We start from the raw sequence: 13289 nt of genomic DNA, 5'->3' as shown, positions 1-13289 counted from the left end.
TGTGTGTGTGTGTGTGTGTGTGTGTGTGTATGTGTAAGACACCATTAGAGATGGACAGAGACAAAACAACAACAAAGGGCACTATACACAAACAGCTCAAGCTGCAAAATGTGTTCATAATTTAAATGATGCTGTATTTTTGCACCTTATTAAAGTTTAAAATACTGTAAACCCTCTCTTCCTCCTGACAGGGTCAGTAGTGTTGATACCTTGATTTGCAGTTGACAATTTTAATTTATTAGTTGTGCAGTGGAAGCAAGCATATCCTTGAGCAGATGATGATGAGGCGTGGATGAGGAGTAAGAAAGCAACATTTTTAATTGTGGCTTTTAGTGAAGCAATGGCTGCTGCTTCTGTACAGAGGTGTATGGATGCGAAGTTGGAGCCAGGAGGGGTGGGATTGTTGCGTGAGTGACTCCCGCCAGCACAGAATTGAGATGAATGTCAATCTTGAGTGACGTAAAAGTTGCATGAATTCCGATTTGACTGTTCAGACTAAGGTTGCATTGCAAAATATATATACATAAAAGTTTTACGTTCGTAAACCATCAGAAAATATGACGAAATAATTCAAATCGTCATTTCAAATCGCGTAATTCAAAGGTTCCAATGTGCTTTTAACCTAAATGCATTTTCTAGAAGTAAGACATTACGTGACCAAAATCCTCGAAATGAAACAAATGGCTCTCTATCCGCTGCTGTAAAATGAGTTGTCAGACCTCGTTGAAAACACTGCCAGTCTTCAGTATCAAAACGTCTTATTACTTCCTTCTTTCACCACTTTCTCCTCCCTCCTCCTTTCCTTTTTCTCCCCATCCTTCGCTTGCTTCATTTCTCTTTCAGCCTCACTAATTTGCAATTGATTAGCTGTCCTCTCGCAGCTCAGTCCCATGCTCTACACCCCTCGCACCTTCCTCTCCGCCTTCCCGCCCGTCCTCTCCTCCATCCATGAGTCAATTTCTCTTTAACAAGGGCACCAGAGCCCTTCCGTGTAAATAAAACAGAGCAGAGCCAAAAATCAATGGGCCTATTACCCTCAGAAAATGCTAAACAAGCAATGTTAGAAATTCGCTTGGTAGAGGAGACTGACTGCCTTAATGGGGCGAACCCCCCCTCTTTAATCTCGGCATCCACTCAATGAGCCACACACTTTGTATCGTCATATTGAATGCCGTGGATAGAACACATCAAATCTCATGCACGACGTTGTACACACAAACACAGCCTGCACATCAAAATAATTTGCTTCCAAAACTCTCACACACACACACACACACACACACAGCTGGCAGAAATTAGGGATGCACTCTCCAAAGAAATCATTGGGCACCACACAGAGGCACGTGCCACATTTTGCCTCTTTTTATTTATTCTCCCCATACCACCTGATTAGTGCGCCAGTAAAAAGCTGCATGGGTGTGCAACATTCTCTCTCTCACACACACACACACACACACACACACACACACACACACAGATACACACACACACACACACACACACACACAGCAGACAGCAGGATTTATAGTGGACAACCCATACCTCCTGATTAGTGTGCCAGTAAAAATCTCCGAACACACATAAACACTACAACAGAAACAAAGACCAACACACACACACACACACACCCAAGTAAAGGTCTACAATATATGAGCACACGCACCACACACATGGATACACAAATAGTACACACACAACTAAATAAACCATAACAGTGTGCATAGACAAATGCACACAAACACACACACATACTAAGTAAACATGTACAGTATACATACACATAACACATACACACACACATAAAGCAAAGTAAATGCAGTACAGATAGACACAAACAGAAAACCATACACACAGCAAACAAAGGACAAGCATACATCACTTTCTCTCATACTCACAAAGACACACACACACACACACACACACACACACACACACATTTCTCTGGAAATGATTGTGTAGCTGGTTAGCTGTGGCCCATTTAGCCTGGCAGCTGATGTGTGGTTAACACAGACATTTATGCTAATGACCTTCCGCGTTTAAAAAAAGGCAGCAGTAATGTAAAGGCTCGTTAAAGGCCAAATCCTCATTCACTCAAGTCATTTTTCAGCCCATTTTCTCGTTCAATTAAACTGATGAAATCATTGTTCACATGATTACTATTCAACCTCACAAGGCAACCAAACCGTTGTTTTTACCCTGTAAATCACTTTTCCATTATAAAATGTAACACCTTTAATGTATATTCTGGGATGATTTTCTGATTTTTGAGAGCTCCAGTTTGTATCTCTCATGTTTTTCCATTACATTCAAGTCACAGCTAAGGATCTAATTTTTCTAAATATTATTACCCGGCGATCTCTGAAAAAACCCAGAAGCTTTTCTGAGAAAACTGACCGCTGTGCTGAAGGTATTTCCAGAATCTTCAAAGACTCTTCTATCTGGGTGAAAAACAGATTCTGTATGCACTTTTTACCCCGTTTCTCAATTTGTGACTTTTATTCCTGATATAGGCAGCCAGAAATGGCTCTTTTTGTAAAACAAGCAAAAAAAACAATGCATTATTTTGTATGAAAGTAAAAAATATTGGAAAGAAACATCAATATATACCAATAGTGATAATAATGGGGGGGTATTATTATTTTATTATTCACAAATTATTGCACAGAGATTTGTCATTTCCTGGAGATACCATCTTTGTTTGGACTAGGAAAGAGTAGTTTGTTGCTTGATGAATCTTATTAACATGCAGAAAAGGGAATATTTTTGTTCATCTAGATGTTTAGAAGAGTTTTTTCTTCTTCTGGAAATACCTTTTTAAGAAGTGATAAGTGTTAAATGACCTTAAATGTCCCTAAAAATAATTACCTACTGATATTTGAAAAAAATATCAGTAGGTAATTATTTTTAGGGACATCTGATTCTTTAGCCTGGGTAAACCCTGACGAACTTCCGGCAAATTTGAGATTTGCTCTGCAGGTCAGTCTGGCGAAGAGCCCATTCAAACCCATTTCCAATGTCCTCAAAATTGAGGCACCAATCACAACCGCTGAGGCGGGCTTAACACCAATCACAACTGTTGAGGCGGGCTTAACACCAATCACAACCGTTGAGGCGGGCTTTACGCGACGAGGATAGCGCAGCGACGGCGAGCAGCTTTTTGTTTACATTCAACATGACGGCTACCGAAGCCGTGCTTCACCATGACCAGGGACCGGCAGGTCAGTCTGACATATGCCGATTTTATACCGGTCAATGCTATAATTAACTGACAACATAAGTTATACGAGTTACAGTTCTCAAGGACGCACTTGTGTATTCGCACGTACACACGGACAGATACACAGTCTCCTTTTCCTTTCTCTCAACTTCTCCGCTGTGTGTGGCGTGTACCCGCTCGCGGTGTGAAGCGCGTGTCCGCGCTATTCTTGCACATGTAGGGAACCTCGTGAATTAACCTGCAACATATCAGCTGTTTGGAAATTCTTCAGCGTGTGTGCAGAAGATAACAAGTTAGCAATATGCAACACCTGCAAGGAGAAAGTAGGGCGTGGAGGGACGACACCAAAAACCAGAATCACATTTTTTTTGTTGGATGTGAAAAGCGTCACCCGTATCGTTGCTCTGATTGGTTGAAGGACTATCCAATGAGCCCAGAGGCATGAGGCATTAGGGTTGGGAAATGAAATGAACTGTCAATGAACCTTTCCCAGACCCAGGGTCTGGTGTTAACCAGGCTACTGATTCTTAGCACTGGAGCTTGAATGTGATACATGACAGGCCCAAACTGGACTAACACAAGAATATCATTGGCAGGGAATTTGTTGACAAAAGAAAGGTGAAAGCGTCATTATAAGGAGATAAAAACAATTAAAACTTGTGTATTCTTGCCAGTTCGTATAAAACATGGGGCCTCGGAAAACATAATGGGACATTTTGAAACCTGAGATATTTCAGTCAAGATTTCAAAATTTAAAACTGGTGTAAGAAAACCTCAAGTTTTCATCTTATTCATGTATCATATGCATTCCTCTTATAATACCTACCTCTTATAATACCTACCAGGTCACCTACTACAGTGTGGTTTGAATTAGTTTTTACTTTTTTTTACATTCAAGGAAAACATTTCCTACCTGCTTGTGCATCTCGATGTTGAGTCCGTATGACATTTCGTAGTACTAAAAAAAAAACAAAGATCAAAGTAAGGTCAAACAAACATGTCTTCTCTCTTCCCCTTTTTGTACACACCAGAAATACTGATTCATGCACACACACACACACACACACACACACACAGTCAATGAGACTCACCATAACATAGTGTCTCTGCATCTCAGTTTTGTCACTGGCCAGTTTCTCACACTCCAATTTCAGACTGTGAAGCAGAAGGAAAATGTTATGTTAGTGAATTACATGATTAAACACATAGCAACACACACACACACACACACACACACACACACGTACGTTAGAAAGTAAAAAAAAGCAAACACCTGGAATCTTATGACTTTAAATTATTATACTCTACAAGATACCTTACATGTTTTCTCACATGAAACAAATTCACAAAATATGAAAATTGGAGATGTTAAATGCATAATACTGAGCCTGTGACTACATCCTGTTACTTTAAATTTGCATTTCTAAATTTAAGTGCAACTAAGAAAGTAAGAAAAAAAAAAAGAGTTGCTTGGATAACCCCAGTTTCCCCTGCAGACACAGACACTTACTCAGCAGTGCAGTAATTAATGGATCAATAAACGACCACACAAACCTTATCATATATTCTTTACAGTGTGAGTGGATGCCCAAACTGCACCATCAACAAAAAAGCAACCAGATAATTAGGATCCATTTTACAACTGTTACACAAAAGCTTAACTCTTTCAAATGTTGTCTGTTACTGGAAAGCCTCCACATGTCACTACAGCAAGCTTTTGTAAATGTCATTTATGAGAAAATTGGCAGGTATACAATGTTGCAAGGTAAAGTTAGGACGCCGATGTGCCAAATAGAGACATTTGTGCATGTGACTGAAACATAAATTATAAAATCAGCTGAATCATTTTGGCACTAGGACATTAAAACTTTTGGATCTACAATACGTTAACATAAACCTTTATTTCAGCTTGATGGTGATGCATTTTTGACCGTATTTAGTTGGTTTCATCAACCCAGAAGGTTGGAGAATTTACCCAGCTAACAATCTAAGTTGGAGACTTTTTTTCTTTTCTTTTTTTTTTACACAATACGAATTTCAATAAGCTTTTCCAGCTATTTAAAATTATATTAAATGTGATTAGAGATTGGATAATTACTTTGACAAATGTCTAAGATCAAAGAAAGAAGACATTTTACTTTCTTCCAAGTAAAGGCCGACATCCATAAAAGCAAATATCTCCAAAGAAAATAATGATGTATTCAATGTGTATATCTGACCAAGCCGTACTTCCTTTTATTTTACCACACCAGTGTCTCCCCTCAGTTTGGATTTCACGTGTATGCAGCAGTTTGATCACAGTATTAGGCATGCAGCAGACACTATCCTTGGTTCAGCTCATTCAGTTCCAGGATTGGCCAGCAAACTGGAACGCTGCACCATCTCATCAGGTGATTGGGCAATACTTAGGAGGAGGCCAGAGGTGGGCGATTATTATGCATTGGTATCGTGCTTATGGTTCTGCCCCCAAGCAATGTATTTCACACTTCATCATGTTGGGTAAAAAAGTATTTCACACCACTTGCATTTGCAGAGAGAGACGTGCATACCAAGGTTGATGTGGTCTACCTGGGGTTAGTCACCAGTGATAGATGGACCTAGCAAATTGTCCCAGGATGTTGGCTCTACTGAGGGCTTTGAGGAGAATCATTTCATGGGAACTCCACATGGATATTTACCTCAAACTTAGAATGTTTTATTTCTCAATCAAATCCTAAACAAAATTCTGTCTTGTATTTCATTTCATTCCATCATTCCCAAACCTTTTGGTCACATAGTGTGTGATTCATGGTGCAAGGGAAGTCAACATCACAGAAATTACCCTTTTTCTAAGCTAATGATTATTAATTATCGACAAATCTACCGATTTTCTCAATGAATCATTTGAAAATGCCCATAATGTATTGGCTAATCGTTACAGCTCTAATTTGGACCTAGAATAACACATAGATCAGATTTACAATTTCTTTTCAGCCCAATGCATGGAATGTTTATTGAGCAGATGTTTCCATGTTAATGTCATGCTCCATCCACACTCTCACCTGTGGTACTGGGCTTGTAGGAAGTGGAACTCCTCCTTGATCCGGTCGCAGGACTCGGTGACAGTGAACTTTAACGGCTGTCCCGGCTGGTGGGGGACCTCAAACCAAACGGCGTGTGTGTGTGTGTGTGTGGGTGGGGGCGAGGGGGGGGAGAGAGAGAGGAAGAACTGAGCCACCAAAGTTCAGTGTCACGACACACACACACACACACACACACACACACACACACACACACACACACACACAGGGGCAAGGCTGTAGATGACAAAAGGCCTCTGTGATACGGATGGCCTTTGGTTTCACTCAGTCTCTTTACACGTTAACCCACGCACACTCACAGACGCACGCAGCTGCAGCAGTTTGACAATGACCGCAATTGTCCGTGCGAGCGCGCAGTGGCACGGGAACTTGATCTAAACGGATTACGCATCAGGCGCGCGGCTGTTAATCTGAACATACTTTGACATATAGTGCCTCAGCTACTTACCGGATGCCGTGCCGGGGGGTACATCTTGCTCAGATCGCGAATCATTTAAAATGTATTGCAAAGTTCATCCACATAAAGAAGAAAACAAATTGTGTGAGCACGGATCTTTTTCCCGTGCGTAAAAGGTCAGTCAGTGGCCGGTTTGCAGCCTATGTGCAGGTTCCGTGAAGAGTGGAAACATCCTTGGACCTTTGGCTGGACGTCATTGTTTTAGACAGTGTTTCAAAAGTCCATTCAGTGTGATAATCGAAGCAAGAGTTGTCTCAGTCTTTCCCAAAATCTCCAGCGCGCTTGATATTCTCCCTCTAAACTAACAACAAATCCTCTATTTTCTCAGATTTTCTCTACAAAGCATCGACTTTTGACACATCATGACCTTGCTTGTCCGCGACTGAGCTTCTCCACGGCGTCCCGTCGTCACGCATTTATCAGTTATTTTCCTACAGCCTCCGTGAATGCTCACATCCCCACACAGCACCGGCGGAGCGATCACCTCACCGACTGTAGCAGCCTGCCACTGCGAAGCCAAATTTAGAAGCAACCAGTCGTACGAGCGCAATTACATATTCACAAAAAGTATAAGAGCCCGTAGCGTGGCGTCGGGACGTGTAGTTTAATTCATATTAGTCGATAATGAGCACTACAGATGTGCGTCTGCTGTAAAGAACTACAACTTCCCGGCTCCTCCGCGAAGCCCCCCAAAGCCAATGGTGTGTGGTCAGAAGGAGGAGCGGCCATTAAAGACAGCCAATAGCGAGAGATGAGAGTACATACTGCGTTCCATCCTTCTGCCAATCATCGATATACATATATATTTTGTCCAATCACCTCCAACAGGATGCAATTTATGCAGACTCCCCACGTGGGGGCTCAGTCTGGTACTAAAAGATGTCACAGGGATTAATCTGGAAACTATCTGTTGACTTATGAGTTTTTTTTTTACAGAGACTTCCAGACAGAAGCGAACATGTGGCCTCTAGGTGTCTCGTGTTTTTCCTGTTGTTTAAATTGAATCACCTATTAACACAGTCTGCTATTATGTACACATATTGCACTCACAACCCTGCAATTAAATTAGATCCCTTATGTACCTCTGGTTGCTTGTATTGGAGGCATCATAGTTGTAGACCAAATATTGTAAACACTTAATGAATTTCAATTTGAAATATTATCACTGCTACAAAGGTTATATTAGGCTTTCTTAACCCCCTTTATTATGTTTGACAGTGGTGGAAGAAGTGCTCACATCTATTGCTTAAGTAAAAGTAGCAATATTATAGTGTAGAAATACTATGTTACAAATAAAATCCCTGCGTTAAAAATGTTACTGAAGTAAAAACATGAAAGCTTTAGCATCGTAGGCTACTTAAAGTACCAGAAGTACTCATTATACAGAATGGCCCATTTCATAAAAATATATTTATTATATATTATTTATTATATTATATAATTGGACTGGATATGATTGTATTATTGATGCATTAATGTGTTTATCATTTTAATTTTGCAGCTGGTGAAAGTTGGGTTAATTTATTTACTTTGTATACTGCTGGGTAGCTCGCGAATTTCCATTTACAGATCAATAATGTCTTATCTTAACCTATAATGATATATCAGAATGTATTTGTTGGTTGTATATTTTGTATTATTAATCAGAATCAGCAAAGTAACCACTAACCAGTACCTAAAATTATCAAATAAATGTAGTGAAGTCATAAGCACAATATTTGCCTCTGAACTGCAGTAGAAGTGTAAAGTTGCAGAAAATGGAAATAAGTAAAAGTAAAATTCATGTAAAATTACTTAAAGGAAAAACAATCTGAATCAGCTTACATGACATTTACACATTTGTCTACAATCCAAGTAAGGCAGTTATTGCCGAGCAAATTGAAATACAGTCTATTATAACTAGGACTCACCTCTCTTTCTCTGTCTCACAGATGCACACTCATCATTCAGTATGTCAGCCTACATTTGCAGCTGCGAGTTGATGTTTAGTGTGGGTATGACACATGCTGTTGCTGGGTCAGCAGCTCACACTGCGTTCAGTCATTTAGCTGCAATAAATGACTGTGTTGAAAATCCTAATCATCTTCTGCTGCATTACGCTTTATATTTCTTCTCTCTTTCTCTGAATGTGTTACCGCCTCTTAGAATCAGATCTGTTATCATTTGTGTGCCTAATTGTGTCTCAAAGCTGCTGTGCTGCTTTATTTAACACAGTAAAGGAGGACTTCTATCATTGTTTCATCTTTTTTTTCTTGCCACACACGCACACACACACACACACACACACACACACACACACACACCATCACACAGGCGTACAAATGGTTATCCACAATATGACACCACATCAATCCTCTCTCCTCTGTTCAGTCTGCCTGCCTCTGTCTCTCTGTCTTTCCTGTTGTCTCTGCCTCTCTCTCATACATACACTGGATTGTGCACACATACACACCGCTTCAGCCATTCAAATACACATCTCTATCTACCACACATACAAACTAATATCTCAGGTAAGCACAGCGCCTAAAGTGACCTGCTGCCGTCTATGTGAATCCACTAAGGCTCAGAAAAGGTAATATCATGCCCTCCCTCTTTTCACTCCAAGGGTTGAGCTGTGATGTGGGCGAGCAGGGGAGGTGGAGAGGTGATGGAGGGGGGGGCAGGTGAGGAGGAATAAACAGATTTATTTGCCTGCGCCCCTCTCTGATTATTTTGCCCCTGCCTTTTGTTCCAGACCTTATGAAACCCAAATGTCAAGTGAGGCGAGGGCCTCATATCGAGCCTTGTCAATCACATCCCTCTACGCACCTGAAGCCCTGACGCCGGATTATTGGCTTCAACACAAGGGCTGCCTTTGCCGCCAGCCACGATGCCTCAGGCGATTCGACAGCCAAGTGTTTTTTTTTTCTAAAGAGGAACTTCATTTGGCAGCTGATGCGCAGGAGATTGCACAGGAGCGGATTTTGAGGGTAGATGGGTAGCAAGCTGGATGTGTTTGTGTGTGTGTGTGTGTGTGTGTGTGTGTGTGTGTGTGTGTGTGTGTGTGTGTGTGTGTGTGTGTGTGTGTGTGTGTGTGGGGGGTTGGGGCCAAGTGGCTTATCGAGGAAGGGGGGATTAAGTGGGAGGAGGTGGGTAGTGGGTGGCGAGAAACCCCGGCCTTAACATCTTGCTCAGAGCTTGATCCCGACTAGCTATCAGCACCTGTACATATGTCTCTTAATCTCCCTGCACCTCTCTCTCTCAAGTCCTCCCTCCTTTCACTCTCTCTCTCTCTCTCACACACACACACACACACACACACACACACACACATATGCTTATATATTATGTAATATTATACTCCCTCACTATTAGTAACTTTGACATCCATGTACTCTCTCACATACAGCCCACTGGTCGTGGTATTTAACCTGTGTCAGACTTAGAAGAGTACTCCACTGATTAATGACAAATTGATACAGCATAACCAGAGATATTGTTTCATATGCCACGCACTCTCCTTCCTTCTACAGGGGTCAGGTAAGCTCACTTCATTCTAACTCACCAGAAGATCTTTTTCATTCGATTAGAAACATGTTTCTGATACGTCGAAGACAAACATAATCTGGGACAAAATACATTTTCCTCAAGATGTAATTGAGAATGTAGTTTGGTTGTATGGGTGACAGCGCTTATTAGAGAGGTGGGCTAAACATGTGCAGCCACAGACTTAGTTGTTAGCTACTTCGAGGTGCCCAAGACCCTTTGAAGTCTGTGGAGTCTCGGGAAGGAACTTGTTTTGGTGGAACATTTGCACCCCGCCAAAGAAAATGCCACATACAATGTTAAATGAAGTTAACTGTTCACACAATCCATGACGTGAGCTATTTTAAGTTAGCTGAATACACAGTTAAATGTGATTTGCTCTTACCAGTGTATTGCCATGTGTATTTTGTCCATAGCTAATCCCCGCCAATAGGTCCCAAAACTTTCCAGTTAGACAGTAAATACTGTAAACATATCCTTTTATATCTTTACAATCATTCCACGAAAGAACCAAGCAGGCCTGCCTTGTTGCACGATCCAAATTTACTTCAAAACTTGCCATTTTCAGCGTGTAAAGTTAGCTTCCTAGCTCAAAGGTTCTAGTTGCTGTTTCTCGAAGAGACCAGAATTTTGAAAGTAAACACAAAGAAAGCGGAAGGTGAGGGACATCCGACGGACAGGAACTATCCGGTAAATGAACCGTCGTCAATCCAGACTAGGGAAAGATCAATAACTGTAGCACAAAGCTCCTGTACTGAACTCCTGTCTGCCGCATGAAAGTTGGATGAGGTACACACCCATCCTCCATCCCAACCTACACACCCTTATTTTAGACACGTAAACTCGCTCCTGCATTGGCACTGAGCGTTGGTTCTAATTCATAGGAGTCTGCCATATTGTCTTTTTTATTACCATTAGAGGGTGCCAACGTCAGACATGTTCATATCCACAGTAGCTTTAACATTATGGCTCTTGACTTTTTTCATAATCATTAGGGAAAGTCAGATGGTGGAATGGGTCTATTAGATCGTTCATTTGAGGAAAAAGGATTAAAACAAAGAAATTAATCATTTATTAACTATTTGGCTGCATTGCACCTTCTCTATTTTTCATAGCTAGTTTTTCCCATTTTCTTGTTGTTCCTATTCTTACGACACTAATCAAGTTGAAACAATTATCACGCTCCTCTATGACCAGCCTTTCGACTGGTTTGACTGATGACCACAGACCACAGTGTTAAAGCAAGGCTCACTTTTCTAGAGATGGATTTAGGGCCACACAAGTTCATCCTTGGCTTGAATTACAACTGAAACATAAATCACCAATACTACCTGATTATGAAAACATGTATATTATGCTACATAACAATGCAGTGGTATCTAACAGCAGTGCCAATTGTCTTATATGTATGCACACTGCAGTTTAAATGAACCCTTCACACACATACTACTCTTTGCACTTATTCTATCACCTGAGATGTGATACATCTCTGTAGCTCAGGATTTAATGTCACTCACATCCTAACATGCCAGTTAAACTTTGAAGCACTTTAAATAGCCAAGGAATATAATTCACAAACACACACATCAGGGTAAGACAAGACAAGTTTATTTACATGTATATATCTTATTGTTGATGCCAATTCAAAGGGCTTTACATATAGAAGAAACATCAGACACACATTTAAAGGATAGAAATCATTTCAAAATGAATAAAAAAGATGAAAAATTATCTGTGACAATTATCCTGCAGGCTTCTGCTGTTGTCCTATAGCAGTATTTTATAACAGTATTTTCCTTTCAAACCCGAACCATCCTCTGGGTATACACTATAGAATAATAATATAACACCTGTCTGTCACAGTGTGTGTGTGTGTGTGTGTGTGTGTGTGTGTGTGTGTGTGTGTGTGTGTGTGTGTGTGTGTGTGTGTGTGTGTGTCTGTGTGTCTGTGTGTTGGGAGTTAAATGTCTAACTAATCAAACTTCAGTGAGCACTAACTACCGGTTCGTGTTCTTAAATCTCCTGTCCTTACAGCAAGTTGCATCTGAATCCCTCATGCTCGCCTCTTTAACACGTCATTAATCCCCAGCGGCCGCCCCTTTGAACAGGGAGCTTGTGTGAGGGGATAACCAGGCCTCATCAGACACAGAGACGGAGAGGCGGAGGCATCGCTGGATTTACTCCACTACCAGCAGGTTAATCCTGCCTCCGCACTGAGTGAGCGAGGGGAGACGATGTGTGTGCGTGCGTGTGTGTGTGTGTGTGTGTGTGCGTGCGTGCGTGCATGCGTGTGTGTGTGAGAGGATGTGTGTGCCTTTATTGGAGACAGTTAAGGATTGGCTCAATCATAGTAACGACTCTGGGGGAACATCAGCATCTGGTGATCAAAGTCATCCAGTCCCCCAAAAGGAACATACAGATTGCTGCCATTTCTTTATTACATTACAAATGGATGGATGAAAGTGTTTGTGCTGATACAAACCCAAATAGCATGCAGCAGCTAGATGACAAACAGACCAAGACGCTGAAGGCAGAAAAAGGTAGACAGACCCAGAAGAAGCACAATTAATTAACAGCAAAATGGTGACATTGAGAACGGCTGGAAAAAAAAGATTCCTGAAGGCCTAAATAATGCAGCGAGCTAATCACAGACATTGTAGAAAAAAGTATCCATAAGCTATATGTAAACATGTAATACATGCTTTGCAATGCACTATAATGTAGTTATGAGCAGCTATAAAGTCATTTCATATAACTATTATAACGTCTTTTAAGAAGACAATTTTTATATTATGTGTTTATATACAAGTCTCCACTTATGGGTGCTCACAGAAGGAGTTATAGAATAGGAATACATAAATAAACACATATATCTGCTTGCAACTAAATTATCATGTGTCATGAACCATCTAATAAAAGTTTATGTACTGCTTATAAATGCTAAATATGGGAGACTTAAAAATACAAAATATTGAAAATTTGAACATTTACTCTTCTTATATCTGTACTA

At 40.8% G+C, this 13289-nt stretch overlaps 1 protein-coding gene across 1 annotated transcript in view; it reads right to left on the bottom strand.

Annotated features, from left to right (window-relative positions):
• The window catches only part of LOC114555595 (transducin-like enhancer protein 4), a 41094-nt gene extending 33703 nt beyond the window's left edge, over positions 1-7391 (bottom strand). Inside the window, exons 1-4 of the mRNA XM_028578106.1 lie at positions 6746-7391; positions 6259-6344; positions 4309-4372; positions 4131-4175 (exon numbers count right to left, since the gene is read on the bottom strand). Of these exons, the coding sequence (XP_028433907.1) occupies positions 4131-4175; positions 4309-4372; positions 6259-6344; positions 6746-6790 (240 nt within the window). The 5' untranslated portion in view covers positions 6791-7391. The remainder of the gene's footprint in view (positions 1-4130; positions 4176-4308; positions 4373-6258; positions 6345-6745) is intronic.
• Between the last annotated feature and the right edge of the window lie 5898 nt (positions 7392-13289).

The sequence above is a fragment of the Perca flavescens genome, chromosome 5 (assembly GCF_004354835.1).
Source record: "Perca flavescens isolate YP-PL-M2 chromosome 5, PFLA_1.0, whole genome shotgun sequence".
Classification (NCBI taxonomy): domain Eukaryota; kingdom Metazoa; phylum Chordata; class Actinopteri; order Perciformes; family Percidae; genus Perca; species Perca flavescens.
Note: the sequence above shows the minus strand (reverse complement) of the source record. Positions and strands in the feature narration are given on the sequence as shown.